Source organism: Artemia sp. Qi Xiang Cuo, chromosome 5 (genome assembly GCF_049724085.1).
Source record: "Artemia sp. Qi Xiang Cuo chromosome 5, ASM4972408v1, whole genome shotgun sequence".
In the NCBI taxonomy this organism is placed as follows: Eukaryota; Metazoa; Arthropoda; class Branchiopoda; order Anostraca; family Artemiidae; genus Artemia; species Artemia sp. Qi Xiang Cuo.
Genome location: NC_142798.1, coordinates 45,026,014 through 45,046,167, shown reverse-complemented (window position 1 = coordinate 45,046,167; position 20,154 = coordinate 45,026,014). Strand labels below are relative to the sequence as shown.

The following is a 20,154-nucleotide window of genomic DNA, read 5'->3' as shown; positions in this document are numbered from 1 at the left end:
TAGATAATTAGGCTTAACATCTCCACACATAAAGTTGAATCGGCAAAGAGAAAGCAAGACATATAAAGAAATTTCGTGTAGGAATTGTGGCAAATTCCTTCCCTCTCCATGGAAAATTCTCCCCGTGCAAAATCCCCCCAACATAAAATTCGCCCTCCCTTCCCCATCGTAAATATGTATGCATACTTCCCAATAACAAATACTAAGAAATAAAACAATCTATGCGTAAACAACGGAAAAAATTTATAATTTAAAGACTTTTCCCCAGGGGCCGTGGGGATCATCTTATCTCCAAAGGCATAGTTATTGGGGCTTTCAACCATGCTGAACAAAATGGCTATCTCAAAATTTTGATCATACGACTCTGGGGAAATAAGTGGCTTGGTAGGGGGCCTAATTACCATCCAATTTTTTTGGTCACTTAAGAAGGGTACTCGATCTTTTTATTTTGGTTGGAATGAACCCTCTCTGGACGTTTTAGGCCCACTGGGTCGATACGATCGCCCCTGAAAAAAAAAGAAAAGAAAAACAAACAAATAAACACGCGTCCGCGATCTTTCTTCTGACAAAATTTACAAAATTCCACATTTTTGCAGATAGAAGCTTGAAACCTCTAAATGAGGGTTCTTTGATACGCTGAATCTTATAGTGTGCTTTCATTAAAATTCTATGGCATCTAGGGGGTCTTACCCCCAGTTTCGAAAATCAACACATTTTCTCAGGCTTGTAGCTTTTGATGGGTAAGGCTAATTTTAATAAAACATATATATTTGGAGTCAGCATAATAAGCCAATTCTTGTAATATATCTATTGGCATCAAAATTCTGTTTCTTAGAGTTTGGTTACTATTGAGCCGGGTCGCTCCTTACAGTTTGTAACCACAATCTGTTTGACTTTAGATTAGATTAATTTGTTTCAAAACGACCTAGTTAAACATGACCAATAGGTATGCGCCTATGAGAAGACATATATGCACTGGGACAGGGCCAGTGCAAAATAACTTTTACATTTTAAGTAAATTTTAAACTTCATTTTCACACATACTGATGAACATTCATATAAGACACAGAATAAAAAAAATAAAAAAAAGAATAATACTAAAAATAGAAAAAGAAAGAAAACAAAACAAAAAAAAAAACAAAAAAAGAAGATAATAACAAAAGAAAATGAATAATAACATATATCTTCAATCTCTGAATCATGGTTCCTCAACCCCCTAACAAAAAATTATTTGCTTTTTTTTTAAACAAATGCTGCTGTTCAGCCGCCTTAACACTATCTGGGAAGGAATTCCATACCCCCTGTATGGAATGTATTCCATCCAGTACGACTTCCACTCTTATACTGTGTTACCAGATTATTAGCATTCCTTTTATAATAATCCTGCAAATCATTATTTTGTCGGAATAAATCTAAAAACACCGATGGATACACTTCATAAGAACACTGGTAAGTTAAAACCACAGCCTGGTAGTCACGAACTTGTCCCACATCCATCACCTTTAATTTCCGAAAGAAGCTACAGTATTATTAATTTCTTTAATGTACCCACCTATCAAACGGACTGCCTTATTCTGTAATACATGTACACGCCTAAAATTACCCAAAAAATTGCTAGCCCATAACACATAGCCGTACGATATATAGGGGCTAATAATCGCATGATAAAGAAGCAACATCACCCGACCTGGTACGAAGTGCTTCAGTCGACGTATAATTCCAAGGCCTCTTGCAACTTTTGATGCCACAAGATCACTGTAACGTTTCCATGACATATTGCAGTCTAGGTAAGAACCCAGATACCTCCTTAAATTAACCTGTTCTAGAGAATTACCAGAAAATAATATTCGCCCTCCGATATCCATGTGCTTACCAATTCGACTAAAAACCAAAAACTTGTCTTAAAGACGTAAAGACACTTAAATCATTTAATACCATATTTACATTATTAATTAACTCATCCACAGAAACACCACGAAAAGAAATAGCAGTGTCATCTGCGAAAGATGTAAGAACAAATCACAAAGGTAAAATCATATAGTATCTGCATAAACCAAATATAAAAGCGGACCTAGCACAGAGCCCTGCGGAACACCGCAATTCACAAGATATGGACTAGAAGTTACACTATCAATTACAACCTTTATTGACCTCCCCTTTAAAAAAGCATCAAACCAATTCAAACAAGCCCCTTTAAGCTCTAAAAGTTTTAATCTATTTAGTAAAATACTAAAATCAACCGTATCAAATGCCTTTTTAAAATCGATAAAAACAGTGAGAGGTATTTTTCCACTATCAAGACACTGACTCACAAAATTACATAGGTGTTGCACTGCATGTGTAGTTGAGTGAATTTTACGGAAGCGAAACTGAGCATCACTAAGAATACAATGATGTGTCAAATACTGCTAGAGTCGTCGATGAACAACTTTTTCAAGTACTTTCGAGAAAAGGGGAAGGAGGGAGATTGGCCTCCAGTTCCCAATGTCAGATCTTGAGCCACCTTTGTGAAGGGGAATAACCTTGGCTGTTTTGAGACCTTCAGGATAGATTCCAGTTTCCAGCGACAAATTTATTATATGAACAATACAAGGCAGAAGGTAAACCAAAACTGACTTGAAAGCTCGGAGGTTCATTACATCTATCCCTGCTGAATTGGAGCTCATGCTTCCAAGAATTTTAAGTAGTTCATCACTGGTACACCTCTCAAAGTCAAAGGCTAATCTGTCCCCTCTATCATCTTTAAACTCATGCTCGCGGAAGAAATTCAGGACTCTCGTTATTTTCCTGTTGCAGTGTTTGACCAATTTGAGAGAAATAATCAGCAAAATGGTCCGCCACTTGTAGAGGATCCTGGAGTGTAGTCCCATCTGCCTCTATTGAGACTCTATTGGCCCTCACAACTGCTCTTCTTTGATATCATCTCCCCGATGATCTTCCAGGTTTCTTTCGAGTTACCTTTGGTCTCAGTAAATTTCTTTTCAAAATAATCCCTCTTTGCTCTTCTTCTAAGAGAGTTTACCTTGTTACGGGCAATCCTGAATTCTTCAAAATATTCACCTTTTTTGTCCTAAGGTACTGTTCATAAAGATGATTCCTGTTTTCAATTTCATGAACAATTTTAACTCTCATTCAGGATTTCCGGGGTGCATTCTTCCTATCTTTAGCGATTTTTAGAGGACATATTTGTACGTAAATGGGTTTGTATAATCGAGACGAATGTGTCATACGCATCGTTTACATCACCCGTTATTTCCAGAACAGGATCCCAGTTAAGTGTACTAAGTTCCACAGCAAATTTATCCCAATTCACCTTTTTTAATTGCCTCACTTTCCTTTTCTTTGCTTTGCTTCTAGTTTTTTTGCACACAGGTAATCCTCGCGATAACTGGGAGATGGTCAGATCCGGGATAAATACCCACATCAGCATGACTTAGAGCTGACAAAAACGTTATCTATCAAAGTAGCTGAATGACTAGAAATCCTTGTAGGTACGCATGCTAAAGGGTAAAGATCATTAGCAACCATGTAATTAAAAAAAAAAAAAAATATATATATTATTAACTTTTATAACTATGATTGACTAATATATTATTTTGGATAAATTGTGAATTTATTTATCAACAATTTAGTTACTACTGTTCATCACAGTCTAACGTACTTTTAAAATTATGTATTTTCATTTGCAAACGGAAGTCCAACACTCATGTGACAAAATGTTCCATTTTTGTTTGAAGGACAAAGCTCCCTCTATTTAATGAGTTATATCAACCCGCCATTTTTTTTTCTTCTGTGTAGTTGGTAATGAGGTCTTTGCTAGACTTATAAACCAACGTCAGCCCTCATTTTTCTGTTAAAAAAATGCTCTTACCACTCTTTTATGGTTGATTTTGTTATTTAGGACATTTTTTTTACATCAACACGCACTATTTCTGTGTTTTAAAACTTTGATTAAGCAGTGAATATCCCTTTTCTAGATGCAGCATGGTATTTTAACTTTTTTTTTATAAAGCTTTTTAAAACGTGTTTCAGATACTCATTTAACCGTTTTACATTGAAGAAAGTACGTATGATGCTTCATGAGACTAGTAAAATTCCTGTTATTATACGCTAATTGCAAAAAATGGAAAAACAGGACTAGTTGTTAACGTTGCGTTTTACAGTCAGGCTTTGAAAACACGATTATGCTCCTAGTTTAGCCTTTTTGTTCCTTCAAGAGGAGATTAAAGTTCTTTACCGCTTCGTCTAGTGGTTGATTCTCCGAAACCCATGCAGCATCTCCAAAGAATGAGCATGCGTTCCAACAATATATTGGATTTCCCTGAGCTTCAGGCTTCTGCTCCGATTCAAATAGGGAATACTAGTCCCCTGAATCCATCTCCGATAGACACATGCATTTTTATTGTTCTAGTTTTAAAAAACAGAAAGAAGGCTTTGGAATGCTCTAATTACTCTGTCATGATAAAATGTTACAATTTAGGAATAAAATTGAATATGTTTATGTGATTCCTAATTAGTGTAATGCAATTGTACGAAGCACTAAAAATGTTTTTCTTACAATGAAGGCTGTTATATAAACGAAGTGAATACCTTCCAGGATGCTTAGTCAAAAAGGATTACTGATTATAATTTACTTTTGTAAGTTTCTTATTTTGGGATAGTTGTTAAACCAAAGTCTCACGAACTATTTGGTTCCTGGAACCCATGGATTACTGATTGTATCTATTTTAGGAAGGCTTTAAATTTCCAGGTCGGGGTCTAATATTATTTAATTCAAAACAACATTTTTTTTTGTGCTCTTTGGTTGGAAAAGTATTTCAAGGTCCAAGTCTTGAAATGACCATCTCTGTTTTAAAGATACAATCTCTTTTTGACATTGAATAAAAAAAAAAAAAAAGTTTCTTTTTACTGAAAGTAAGGAGCAACATTAAAACTCAAAACGAACAGAGATTACTCCGCATATGATTGGTTGTCCCTCCGTAATACCTTGTTCTTTGCGCTAAACCTATTAGTGCTGTTTAATGTTGGTCATGCTTTAATGTTGCTACTTACTTTCAGTTAAAAAAATCCATTTTTTTTTATTTAATTTTTGATCGTTTTTCAAGTAATGCCGGTAAATCTGGCTTACCTACCCTCCATGAAATATAACCCCCCCCCCCCCCCACCACTCACGGGAAATTGCTCCGTGGAAATTTCATCCAATTTAAAGTGAACCCCCTGTCAAATTCCCTCCAGACAGTTCCATCATCGCTGAAAATCCCCCCCCCCCCGTAAAAATTTTTGCCGACGATTCAGCCTGAAAAAATCTCCTTGGCACACTTTCATTTGAAAAAAGACTTTAAATTCTAATTGGTTTCTCAGTCACTCTGAAAAGGCCCCCTTCCGAGGAAATTTTCTTCCGGAAATATAGCAAGCGGAAAATAGCTACCGGATAATTCCGCCGGAACATTTCCACATGCAAAAATGAGTCGACAAAGAGAATGTAAGACAATTAAAAAGAAGCCGTACAGGGATTCTGTCAAATCCCCCCAGTGCAAAATTTCCCCTGGAAAATTCACCCCCTAAAAATTTCCTTCCCCAAGGAAGATTTTGCCCATAGAAATTCACTCCAAGCACAAAATTCCCCTCCCAAAAATGTCTGATTACTTCCCTGTAACAAATACAATACGTAAACAAAGTGCAAATTTCTTAACTTACAGCCCTATCCCCACGGGTTGTGGGGGGTCGTTTTACCCCTAAAGGCATAATTGTTTGATCTTTCAACTATACTTAACGAAATGGCTATCTCAAGATCTTCTAGGACCATTATTTCGATATGATTAACCCTGAAAACAAATAATAACAAACAAATAAACACGCCTCCGTGAGCTTTCTTCTGTAAAAATAGGAAATTTCCACAATTTTGTACATAGAAGCTTCAAACTTCTACAGTAGGGTTCTCTGGTGCGCTGAATCTGCTGGTGTGATTTTTATTAAGATTTCTTGCATTTTTTTTTGGGGGGGGGAGGGGGTGTTTTAGCCTATTTCCAAAATAAAGCAAATTTTCTCAGGGTCGTAACTTTTGATGAGTAACACTAAACTTGATGAATTTTATATATTTGGAATTAGCGTAATAAGCTAATTCTTTCGATGTATCTATTGATATCAAAATTTAGGGTTTTTTAGAGTTTCGGTTACTATTGAGCCACTTCACTCCTTACTTACAGTTCGCTTTCATGAACTGTTTGATTTTGTTTCCTTCCTGAATATCTTACACAGAGCTTAAAACTCAAGTGCAATTTTTATTACATTCCATTAATACCAACTAAAATTTCAAGAGCCATGGTTACGACCTGAGATCATGGTTGTAGTGGCAGCTTGCAACCTAGTAAGGGGAGAACCACACCCCATAGTAATCAAAAGTTGAAAGACGTGTTTTCAAAAAAAAAAACGCCTAATGAGAAAAAATTTCCATCTGATACTGAATCTGGAACTGTAACTATTATTTCGGTTCGTCTTAAAAGTAAAAGTTTATTGGGAAAAGAAATTTATGGTGATTTCGAAAAAAAGCCTGAAACCCCTCGAAAATGGCGTCATATCAAAATGGAAAATGTACTATTTGAATCAGCATGATGGAACACGTTTGCAGGGAAATTACAGCCCCCCTCCTTGGACAACAAAGAAAATGTTGTTTTTTTTTTGCGTCGGTAGCACTGATCTGTCTCCCTTTTTTCTCTTTTTTTTCTAGCAGGGTTAGGGGCTGTCCAGAGCATCATAGAGAGATGCGTAAAATCTCATTTGAAAGGAAATTAAATTTGTAAGTGCCCTTTTTAAGTTACCAAAAAGATTGGTGGGCAACTAGTCCCACCTCCTCCCTATAGGCCCCCTCCCCCTAAAGTAGTCCTGTAAAAATTTTGAGATATCCATTTTGTTCAACATAGCTTAAAGGTCCAGTATCTATGGTTTAAGTGATGATATAACCCTCCATGGTCCCTGGGGAAGGGCTGTATATGGTATCGGGCGTATCGATATTGTGAATCTCAGTATCGGACGTATTAGTATCGCATGTATCGTATCGGGAATATCAGTATCGGTATCCGGTGTTTTATTTCAGTCATTTCTAGGTTAATTTTTTAAAGCTTGTCATGTTTGCAGCGGTACCTGCAACCTAGTAAAGAGCGAACCACGGCTCATAATAACCAAAAGTAAAACAACGCGTTTCGAAAAAAACTGCCTAGTGAAAAAAATTTCACCCTCTTCAAGTTTCAAATGGCGCAAAGAACTCCTCTTTTGATGCCTTTTCTCAAGTGGAAAAGCAAGGGGTTTTGGGCTACCCTGACTTTTTAGAGTGATGTTTAATGGTTCATTTGAAAACTTTTGCTCGAATCTAATAGCTTATTATCCGTCCTATCATTTGTAAGTGAGATATAGCACTGAAAACAACACTTTTGGTCCCGTATCTTAAGTGGAGATTTTTGGAAGCATAAAACTGTATCATTGTAATAATTGTGGTCCAAAACCCTTAACTGGAGGTTTTCAAGATCACCTCCTGCAAATACCTCCTCCAAGCCCCCTTAATAAGCTAATCTATGAAGTCCTACAAACACCAAAATATTAAATTACATTATTAGAGGTGGGATTCTGTTAGTACATCACTTGACTTCAAAGTAGATTATCATAAGTTCGATTCCAGCTTGGATTTTTTTTTCAATCATGGTTTGTCCTTTCTTATGATTACTTTTCAGATAATCCACTATTTTTTCAAATAAGATGCACTCATTTTCTAAGGCATATCCCGGGAATGCTCATTTTAAACCTCTTACTCATGTCTATGTGCTTTTATAAATTTTACCATCCAAAAGTTCCATATAACACTAAAAACGGTACTTTTGGTATCACTTCTTAAGTTGAAGAGTTTGGAAGCATAAAACAGTACCATTGTAATAATTATGGTCCAAATCCCTTAACTGGAGGTTTATAAGAACCCCTCATGTATACTCCCCCTCCAGACCCTCTTAGTAAGTTTCATAAATCGCCTACTCATCTTGAAAGTAAAAGATTATTGCGAAAACAACTTAAATAACACTAAAAACTTTTCAACTAAAAATCTACCAGAAATTTAGCTTGAATGATCAACAATATCACCTTTGTACTACTGTTAGTACCTTTTTAATCAGAAAAATGGCTTGGAGTGATTACGGAGCGCAAGCCATTCTTCGAATACCTAGAGCCGATACTGTAACCTGCTAGTCTCTTTTATATTGGCATGGCCAGGAAAGGGAAGAATAAGAAAAAAGTAATAGAAAAGGGGGTTAGAATAACAAAAACATGTCAATAGGACCCGGATCATTTTTTTTTTTTTTTTTTTTTTTTTTTTTTTTTTTTTTTTTAGGGAGGAGGCTTTGTGTGGTCTCTGTTAGGTTTTGCTAATGACATTCACTGCTAAAAGGTATTTAATTAAATTAGGTTTATCAAGGGAATCTGTTCGTATTACCACAAAAGCCAACTGGGAGGCGAAAATCTTCATTTATTAAACAAGGAGAGGAAATTTAGAATTTTATCTTCTTTAGGCTGTGGAAATGATATTTCAGGATTGTGCTGTTAAAAAGGGGCTAAAAGCAAAATATTCACTTTTTTTACTGTCGAAAATTTGTTTTCAAGTCTTGCTATGACACTGAGGTAAAGAAATTTTTATCATTGCTTTTTTTAGCCTCATTGTCTTGGTTTTTTGGTTTTTTTTTTGCGAAGCGGGGTGGTTTTTACAACGTTGTTGTTTTTTATGGGATTCGTACAATAGAAAGTAAATGTAGGAGAAGTACAAAAATTACTCATTTAAATTTTGGATTTTGGTGAGCAATTGGTGACCACTTTACTGTTTATTTTTATTTAATTAAAGCTCTGCATATGATATATCACCTTCTCTGTTCATCCTAAAACATTAAAATAAAGGCCGAACTCTTTAGGGCTTTAATAAAGGTTCGTATAAGTATGTTTAAAACTAACTAAATGAGTGAAAATACTCCTTCAAAGTTCGGAATAATCATTTAAGAAGAATAGATTTTCGATTTTTTTTTTTTTTATAAGAGAAGACAAATAATTATGTGTTTATGTTGTTTATCTAACTGGTATAGATGAGTCTCTGAACTCTCAGTTTGAATCAGTGCAATGGCATCGATTTCTTTTTTCAAACATTTACTAATAAAATGTTGATAAAAAGTAGAATTTCACACCACTTGAGTTAACCACGGAAATGGAATGCAACTACAATATTACTTCAGAATTTCTCACATTCTCAATACCAACCAGTTACAAAATATAGTTATATTTTTGTATAGGGATTGCATATATTTATCAATAAAATTGTATAAACTGCTATATATACCGCTGAGAATGTTTATACTTATTTTGATACATGCCATGCAATAATATTTCAACGATTAGTTGTTTATAAATCATAATTTTTACAGGACAATTCTCTTACTTAATGGTAAATCTGAGTCAAATTTCAAATTTTTATTTATGTGCACAACAGACAAATCGAGATTTAAAAGTTTGAATTGAATATCTAAAAATATCAAGATTAAAAAAAAAAATAATAGAAATCTACCACAGCTTTAAGCCCTGAGAATTTAAATCATCAGTCTATACCTATTAAATACAAAATAGCAAACACGTAATTATTGGTTTTTCAAGTAATATTTCCACTAATATACTTAGTTTGAAGCATATGCTTGCATGCTTCTTTCTTAGAGTTCATATTTTTCTGACGATTCTGGTCTTTATTCGAATATTTTAGGATGAATAGAAGAGGAAATACTAATGAAGAGCTCTAAGCTGACAAGACTAGACTGACAGGACTAGCCATTGTAAACATTCGTCGAAATATTGAGGTAGACATCAACAGTGTAATAAATAGATATGGCGGGAGTGGAAACAGAGAAATAGACTTTTTCTTATAAAATTGTGAATTTCTATAATTTAAGCGAAATATATTGAACTTTAAAAAGTGGAAAGATACGCTACGTTGTTATGAAAAGTACAATTTTGATTAGTAAATTTTGAAATTTCGTCAAAGTTGACACTGTTTATTAAACACTATTTTAAAAAATTTTAAAATACTAATCCTTGTTTTAAATGTCTTCTATGCATTTGTATCTCTTCGTTCTGTTTTTCTTGTTGAACCCCAAAAAGAACTAGTCTTTAATGTTTTATATATCTTTTACGAATACACAAGTTGTATCTTTATCCTGTCAGCATTACCAGCATAGTTACTAAGCGATGCCACAAAGTTAGGCGACATGCTAAATGGTTTGACCTATAAAAATTGTCACAAAGAGTGAATGGCCCCAAAAGATGGTTCCTGACCAATTTTTTTTTACAATAAAAAGCTTAACTCATTCGCTATAGTGGTCAGAAGTGCAAATAAAAAAAAATTATGAGAAAATGTTAAATATTATATTTTGTATGATAGTTGGTGAACAGCTTTTTATTTTTTTTTATGGTGGGGTGGTTTTTATAACTTACTATTTTATTTACCAATATTTTTACACCATTTTAGTTTCAAGAGAATTATTATAACTTTAACCCTCACCAGATTTCAGATTTTAATTTAGACCATTTCCACTACCTATTTACGACACATAATTGTCGAGGTTCCCTTTAAATTTCGGGTATTTCTTTGTTCACAAGCTTATCGAAGCAACCTATCATGCCCCCCCCCCCTAAGGAAAATCCTAGATCCGCCGCTGCAGCATCACGCATCCAATCCAGAAGCCTGATATCATTGAATACTATAGTAACACCAAAGGCGGTGTTCAAGCATTTGACCAACTGTGTAGTTCAATGTCAACCGCTCGGAAGACCAATAGGTGGCCCATGTGCATGTCTTATGGGCTGATCAACATCGAGTGCATCAACAGTTATGTCTTCTATCCTTCACTGTCTCGAAATCTGGTGAAAAACCACTTTCAAGGAAGGCTTTCGTGAATGTTTTGTTCAAAGAGTTGGCTCAGCCGTATATGACCGCTCGTCTAGAAACCTCTACTTTGCAGCACTCAATCAGACTCGATATCAGTCAAACAACGGAGATGATAGGTGAAATATATTTAATGTCGTGTTTGGATGGGAAAAGAAAAATCTGTAGCCTTTGCCCATAATTATTCATCGAAAAATTAACAATTTTTGTAACCAGTGCAAAAAGCCGTTCTGCGGGAAACACCATGTGCCGTCATGCATACCATATGACTCTAAGAAATGACACCAACCTTTTGTGCTGTTTAAGAAATTATATGGAGATCTGTTTTGATAATTCGCACTTACTTTTAAAATATACTTAAATAATGAGGTTTAGAAGTCGATATTTCATCAAGTAGTAATTTTTACGAAAGTTTACCATCTACGTACCTTTTTGGGAAGCATACTTTTCTAAGGTTAAAGGGTTTAAGGAGCGGTAGCCCTACTACTGTTTATGCTGGTTCCTGTTCGTTTTTGGTTTCACTAGATTATGCATTTTGATTCATGCTTATTTGAGGATTGATTTATTCATCGATGGCAGTTTCTGTTATCCTTATTTTTGAAGCAACTGTTTTTGCTTTCTTTATTTTTGAAGCAGTAGTTTTTTTGTTTCTGTTTGTCTTAGGTTCATTAACTTCATTAGTCTTGACGGTTACTCCACCATCTAAATATCAGAAATTAAATTAAATTTTACTGAAAACAAAATAGATTTTAAACATTATCTCTTTTTTAAGCTGTGTTTTAAAAGTTTATATATTTCTAGACATGTTATGTGACCATTGCAAGATGTTACATGTGCAATAATGTCAGTGATTTAAAAAAGAACACTCTGTACAACGTATTGGTACAACCCCATGATATTTCAAGTGTTGACGTGGCCTGTACCAAATATATATCTGCGTGACATTCAAAGTTATATTATATTGTACCGGATACGAGAGGCACTAGATAGACATCTGCGAGAAGAGCAGCATGGTTTTAGAACCGGCAGATCGTGCTCTGACTTGATATTTGTATTGAGAACGCTTGTCAAGGAATCAAAAGAGTGGAACAACAAGTTATATTTACTATTTATTGACTTCAAAAAGGCGTTTGACTCAGTTGACCGAGAATGCTTGTGGGGAGTCCTTAAATATTATGGGGTGCCACAAAAACTAGTGAGCATGATAATATCCCTATACGAAGAGACCAAGTGCTGCGTTAAGACCGAGAATGGCGCAACCAGATGGTTCAAGATAATGTCTGGTGTACGTCAGGGATGCGCACTTTCCCCATTTCTTTTTGTAATTATAATGAACTACATATTAAGACGAAACTCTGGATATAGCGTAATATTAACTAGCAAGCAACTCTCAGATTTGGATTTCGCGGATGATGTAGTCTTGCTAGATGATTCTAAAGAGAGGTTGCAGCAGCTACTTGATGCAACTATAGAAAATTCAGAAAACGTCGGGCTAAGCATAAACGCTGACAAATGAAAGAGCATGCCCATCACAAGCTCACCACTTGTTCTGCATCACAAGAATACAAGTCTAGAACAGGTGAGGACTTCAAATACCTGGGTAGCTAGATCGATTGTGACGGTGAAATAATGACCGAGAATAAACGCAGAATTGGTCAGTCAACTGGAGCTTCCAATAGACTTAAGCCCGTTTGGAGAAACAGCAAATATTCCTTGCGACTGAAGCTACGTCTTTTCAGTAGCAATGTGCTCTCCATATTCCTGTACGCTAGGGAGTGATGGAAAATTAATCAGCAGCTCTAAAAGAGAATTCTTGCATTCGAAAAAATGTGCCTGAGGAGAATTTTAAACATAAGTTGGCAAAGGAGAGTCAGTAGCATTGAAATCCGGAATAGAACGGGACAGCCTCTCATTACTGCTGTTCTGAGGAAGAAGAGGTGGTCATATATTAGGCCATGTACTCCGCATGAAAGAAAGGTGCCTTCCTCGGATAGCGTACGACTGGAAACCAGGCGGCAGAAGAAGACGAGGTCGTCCAAAGAACACTTTGCAGCGAACTTTTGATCTAGATTTGAGGATGGCTGACACCTCGCGAATACCTGAATGGGAAGATGTCACCGCTGCAGAATTGCTTCAATACGAGTGGAGAGGCTTCGTCTACGCCCTATGCGCCCCCAATGACTCAGGAGGAACTAAGTTCTAAGTAAGTAAGATATTCAAAGTGATGTGGCCCCAATTAGAGCTCAAGATTTAGTAGAGGATTGCACGTATGTGAGCGGTTCATTCGCTCACACGTCAACTAAACAACAACAACTTTATCTCTTTGTAGCAATGTAGCAATGTAGACAGCATTGCTAATACTTTCATGAATGGATTCAGTATATATTAAACTGTCAATTAACATTCATTTGTGCTTTCCAGTAATATCGGTTATGATGGAGAAATAAAAACATATAGCTCGAAATAATGATTGTTTTCAGTTAAGTGCAAATTACGTTCTGGTCTTTAGATGGCTTAAAGGGTGTTAGCTTTACTTCTTTTGTAGTTTCTGCTCGTTTTGAGTTTGTCTTGGTTTTTTATCGTAATATCCGTCCGTTTTAGATTTAATTTTTTTCATTACGGTTTATGTTAATTTTACGTTTGAGAATTATTTGACTTTATTTCTGGTCATCTATGCTTTAATTTCTTTACTTTTCTTTGAAAAAAAAAAAATTGGAAATTTTTTTTTTAATATTAACAAACCATAGACCTCACTTCACTCTTTAATTAGGTCGCACTATTGCGCTGCCTATGATTGCCCTATTTAAATACTGAAGTTTCATTTTACTTTTATTACATGTGTAACGCAGAAACACAGTATGTGTTGTTATATTTCTAGTATAATTATTCAATGGAATTAGTTTATAATTTTTGTCAAAGCATATTGAAAATAGGTAAAAATACAGGAACTAGTTATTATATCATTTCACATCAGTGTTATATAGATTGATTTGACAGTAAACTTAATTGTCAATGATAGTGCTGCACCTCAAAAAGCATTTCAGATATGGAAAATTGACTTTATATTTTGATTCAGCCCCCCCCCCAAAAAAAAACAGGCATCAGCTTAATAAACCTTTGGAAAAAACAATCCTTGATGCGTTTAAATAGGATTTTTTACTTTTCTCTGGAACTTTTTTTTTCGAAAATGTTTGTCTAAATATATCTAAAGAAAAGTATTTTTGTTAGTTTTACCGAAACTTTTATAATTGACGAAAGGGAAGATGTCTACAAATAAAAATAGTATTTTTTTGGTTCTGATGAAACTTTGAAAACAAATTGTGTTTTATGATGACCTCAATAGTCTGTGGCAAAAAATAAAAAAATTTCTTGCATTTAATAAATTTAATTCCTCGCAAAAAAAGAAATTTTCATTAATAAAATTTCATTAATCTGTATTAAAAAAAGATAGAGATTTTTCTCCGTAAAAGTTAAATATAGTATCTAGTTTTCTAATTTATTTCCATATTTGCTAATCTATAAAAAGGAAAGATAGAGAGAGAGAAAAAGAGAGAGAGAGAGAAAGAGAAAGAGAGAGAGAGAGAGATAGAGAAAGAGAAAAACACAGAGAACGAGACAGAGAGAGAGAGAGAGAGAGAGAGAGAGAGAGAGAAATAAAGAGAGAAAGAGAGAGAGAGAGAGAGAGAGAGAGAGAAAGAAAATGGAAACTGTTTCTCATTCATGGTAGCCGAATCCGCATAGAGTATAAAAGTCAGTGCGTACCTTTAGTCTGACCTAACACAAATAAATTTAGTCACTTATTTTAGCCAGGAAAACACAATGGCTGTAAATGATATGGTACGTATTTTCATTTTCTACAGCAGAAAAACGCTTATAATTGCTTTGATTGATACATCTGAAACACCACACTAATGAAACATTCCCTAGAAAAAGGCAGGAGAACAAGTCCAAGGTTTACTACGAAGAAAATAAAACTTTTTTCCAATAGATTCATCACTGCACAAAAGAATAAAATATTAATAAAGTTCACTGTTTGTTTTTAACCTTATTTTTAAATTATTGTTTAGTAGTAACAAACGTACGAATGTAGTTAGTAGGCTAAGTCGACCTTCTTAAGATCTTGCATTGTTATTCCCTTAATAACTTTTTTTTAAGGGAAAATAATCCATTTACATTTGCAAGATAATTCCGTAGATAAATACAAAAGATAGAAATGCCAATAAATAAAACGAACATTAATCGAAAAGTACAAAAAAATCCTTTTAGCAGTGATGAATAGCAGTCATACTGCTTGCTCAACTAAAGTCCAATTGTAGGGGTCAAAGTTGGTGTTTTCTTAAGGTTTTTGAATTTGTATAATCCCTTGTTAAAATCTATACAAATATTTTTGCATACACCAGTTTTTTGCTCTTTACGCAATTCAATGTTTTTTTTTATACTGATCTTTCCAAAGATATTTGATTAATAAAGTAAGTCCAATTTCTAACAACGATTTATACTGAGCTTCAAACCTTTGGTTTTTTTTTTAGGTTTTTGAATTGTTGTAATTCTTTGTCAACATATCGAATCATCATTTGTAATAATTGCAAATTTTCGTTTTTTGGCCTTCCTACTGACATTATATAACTGGTTGCGTTCAAACCTGTAAGGTTAATCACGTAGCGGGTGGATTTTATGTAACAAAAAAAACCAATTTTTAAATTTTCAGGTATTTTTATAGTTTGAATTAAAAGATAAAATTTTTGATCAGGCACCATAAATATTTTTGCAGTTTACATAATAACTTTAGCAATTCTGAACTGAACTTAAAAATTTTTCAACTTCTTTTCATGTCTTAAAAAGACATTGCTTATACTTGTAAGAAAAGAAATTTGGTAATGACGTTATTCTAACAACGATTTCTACTAAGCCTCAAACTGTTGGTCTTCTGTTTTAAGGTTTTTGAATTGTTGTAAATCCCTTGTTAAAATAAATGAAAATATTTTTGCAATTACCAGTTTTTGCTCTTTACACAATTTAATGTCTTTTCACACTAAGGTCTATCTAAGCTTCAAACTTTTGGCTTTTTTATGGTTTTTGAATTGTTGTAAACTCTTGTCGAAATACATACAAATATATTGCAATTAACAGTTTTTGTTGTTTAAGAAATTTAATGTAAACTTTTCTATTCATGAGAATCTTCTATTTTTCCAGATAGTGTGACAACGTCATTGCAGTACTGCAATGATACATAGAAAAATGACGTCACTGACATGAATCTTTTTTCCAAAATTAAGGCTCTTAACGAATTAATAATTAATAATTAGTAATTAATAAAAAAAAATAATAAATACATACATAAATATACAATTATTGTTCGCTTGTAAAGTTAGTATATATATATATATATATATATATATATATATATATATATATATATATATATATATATATATATATATATATATATATATATATATATATATATATATATATATTTATATATATATACATACCAACCAAACTCCCTCCCACACCCATCGTTTCCCCAAACACATCCAATAAGAATTTTGAGATAAAATGTTGTTCAGTGTAGTTGAAAGGTCCGGAAGTTTTGTCTTTGAGGATCACAAGCCCCCCCCCTCCCCAGATCCGTCAGGGCAAAGGTTGTAAGCTATGCCCTGGGGACATATAAGGTTTCTATAGAAATGGTGATTGTATAAACGTAAAGGGGCTCATTGGATTGATAATCAGAAGTTCTAGTGCCCTTTTTAAGAGTCAAAGTAATTGGGGGGCAGATGTTCCCCCACACGTCGTATTTTCTCAAATTCCATCTAATAGAAATTTTGAGGGGGTCATTTGATGCCGTAGAAACTTCAAAAAGGGCTCATTCGATATGATATTGAAAGGGTTAGTGGTCTTTTTAACAGTCAAACGTAATTGGAGGGCACCCCCCCCCCTTACGTCCATCATTCCCCCAACATATCCATTCAAAATTTTGAGATAGCCATTTTGTTCAACGTAGTTTAAAAGCCTGAAAATTATGTACTTGAGGATGACAACCCCCCCCCCAATCCCTCAGAAAAAGTGTTGCAAGTTATGCCCCGAGGGCATATAAGGTTCTTATGGAAAGGATTGTCGTATAAAGTTCGAAGGGGGTCATTGGACTGGAAATCAAAAGTTCTAATGCTCTTTTCAAGAGTCGAAGTGATCGGAGGGCCGCCCCCCCCCCCCATATCAAATTTTCCTCAGTGCATCCGATAGAAATTTTGAGATAGCGACTTGTTCAAAAATAGTCCAAAGATCATATGACAAGGCCTTTAAGGTTGACACAATCCTCCAGTTTTTGGGGGTAAGGGTTGTAAGTTATGCCCCAGGGGCATATAAGGTTTTTATGCAAGGGGTGGTCGTGAGCTTTAGAAGAAAATTATTTGATTAGAAATTTATATTTCTAGTTCCCTTTTAAGAGTCAAACGTGATGGGAAGCACCTAGCACCCTCCCTGAAATCCTATTTTCCCGAATCGCATTCAGTTGAAATTTCAAAATGGCCATTTTGTTACCAATAGTCCAAAGATCATGTAACAGTGTTTCTAGTGAGGACACAACCTCCCAGAGCCCAGGGGTAAGGGTTGTAAGTTATGCCCCAGGATATATAAGGTTTTTATGGAACGGGTGGTCGTATAAACATTGGATCGTATGAAGCTCATTTGATTGGAAGTTGGAAATTTCAGTGCCCTTTTTAAGAGTCAAAAGTGAATGGAGGTCAATCAGCCCTCCCCCCTCAAGAGTCTATGGGTATGAAGGTGAAATGTTCAAGGAATTTTTAGGGGGAAGGTGAACTGAATCAGAACATGCCGTATGTGTGCAGGTTGTCAAAAGGGTGTAACATCAATATTCTTAGGAACAGTTTGGTGTATGAAATTGTAACTAACACGGCTTTTTGTGAGGGATGTTGAACTAACCAAAAGAAAGCTTTAGCATCATAATACTACTGCTTCTACTCATACTACTACTACTGGTACTATTATTACTAATTCTATTGCTATTACTGCCACTAAAGCTTAGACTACTACTATTAATTCTACTGCTGCTACTACTACTACTACTACTACTACTGCTACTAAAACTAAGGGTACTAAGGAAAAAACTTGAGATATATAAAAACAGTTTAGAACTAAATCAAAACACACTATGCCCACACAGGTGGTCAAGCGGAAGTATCAGAAATGCTTCAGGAACGGTTGATGGTATTAAGCTGAAACTCTCAATGTGTGTTTAAGGGGATGTTGAAAAAACCAAAGTTGCTATGTGCATACCAATGCTGCTACAACTATTGCTACTACGCAGGCTAAGGTCATTAAGGGTAAGCTTTTAAGGAATATTTAGAGGAATAATGAACAAAATCAAAACCACCTATGAGCATGTGGACTTTCAAAAAGGTGACAGAGCATTATCTCAAGAACAACTTATATTAATAAGTTAGACCTTTAGGGATAAGTTGTGGGGGTTTTTGAGCTAGCCAGTAGGCACTGTGTGTGTACCTTCAATATAACCACTACATTAACTGTAACTAATAATGCTAAGGGTATTAAGGTGAAACTTTTAGGGAACATTAAGGGGGAGTTTCAATTAAATGAAAAACCTATTTTCATACAGGTTTTCAAAAGGGTACAGGTTAAGCAATATCATAGGCAGCACTATAAATGCTAGAAATAACATTGAAACTTTTAAAGGAGCTAGCTCGGTTTAAAATTGAAAGTTCTAGTGCCCTTTTTAAGAGTAAAAAGAGATTGGAGGGCAGGCAGCCCTTCTTTCAAAGCTATTTATTTTCTAAACTCATCCAGCCAAATTTTGAGACAGCCCCTTTTTCAGCATAGTAGAACGGTCCAGCAACTATGTCTTTAGGGATATTGGGCAGGAGAGATTGAGGAAGAAAAGACAACTGTTTCTTACATTCATGGCAACCAAATCCGTATATGCTAGAGCGTGAAAGTTAGTACCCAACTTAAGTGTGATCTAACGCGAATAAATTGAGCCACTTAATTCTACCAGAAGAATACAATGACTGTAAATGATGTGGCACATATTGGTATTTAATACAGGAGGAAAACCCTATAATTACTGTGATTGATACGTCTGAAATACTACACTAATGGAACAATCTTGAGAAGGCAGGAGAACAAAATCCAAGTTTTGCTACGAAGTTAGGATAACTTTTTTTCTAATAGATTCATCACCTCACAAAAGAAAAAAAAATCTTCATACACTTAACTAGTTTTTTTAAGATTATTTTTCAATTATTGCTTAGCATTAACTAACTATGAAATTGTTTAGGATGTGGACCTTCTTAAGATCTTACATTGCTTTTCCATTTATATTTTCTTTTCATCATATTTGGAAAAATAATCCCTTTGCATCTGTAAGACAATTCATAAATAAAATACAAGAAATAGACATGCAAAAAAATTAAAACAAAGATTTGTTAAAAATATTAATCAAAAACTTCTAAAAATTCATTTTAGCAGCGATAAATAGCAGTCATAGTGCTTGCGTAAGTAAAGTCCAATTGCGCGGGCCGAAGAGGAGAGGGAAGCTGGACAAAAAGCTAGCAAAGCTGTAAGAGTTAGCACCCTTTGTCAGCACGCGGCAGGCTTATATATATTTGATTCTCCAATTACGCATTAGCATAATCATCGTGTTAGTCTTTAGTTTCAAGTCATTAGCTGTAAAATCAGAAATTTCAATTGAACTAAGAAATCCTGGTGTGAACTCAATTCCTCCTTCCTGTTAATGCATCAAAGAATCATCTAATATATAGAATTTGTTTTCTCCTGTGACCCATCGTGATTTTTGCTATTGTGTCTCTTTTCACCTTAGATTTCGTCTATGGTTCGATGTGATTATCCCTGCAGCTTATCCTCTAACCGATGTGATTTCTTTGTCGATTATTTTCATTTGGGATTCGTTTTGATGCGTTTTGTTCGTTTTGTTACCTTTAAAGATGCTAAAATAAAACCTTCCTAAATTTTATTCTAAATTCTGAAATATCTAAATTACGCAATAGCATAATTATCATTCTTTCGTTTCAACTCGCATTTTCGTTTGTAATTAAATTTGATTTTCCTGTTTCTTGTTCCGTGTCTTTTCTTTAGCTGTTCAGAATCATTTGTCATCTTGCGTAATTTTGCACGTGTCATAGATGCTAAAAACAAATACCTCC

At 34.6% G+C, this 20,154-nt stretch overlaps 1 protein-coding gene across 1 annotated transcript in view; it reads left to right on the top strand.

Annotated features, from left to right (window-relative positions):
- The first annotated feature begins 4,384 nt into the window (after positions 1–4,384).
- LOC148952176 (lachesin-like) overlaps positions 4,385–20,154 on the top strand; it is a 160,469-nt gene continuing 144,699 nt past the window's right edge. Inside the window, exon 1 of the mRNA XM_089088866.1 lies at positions 4,385–4,638. Coding sequence (XP_088944992.1) covers positions 4,599–4,638 — 40 coding nt within the window. The 5' untranslated portion in view covers positions 4,385–4,598. The remainder of the gene's footprint in view (positions 4,639–20,154) is intronic.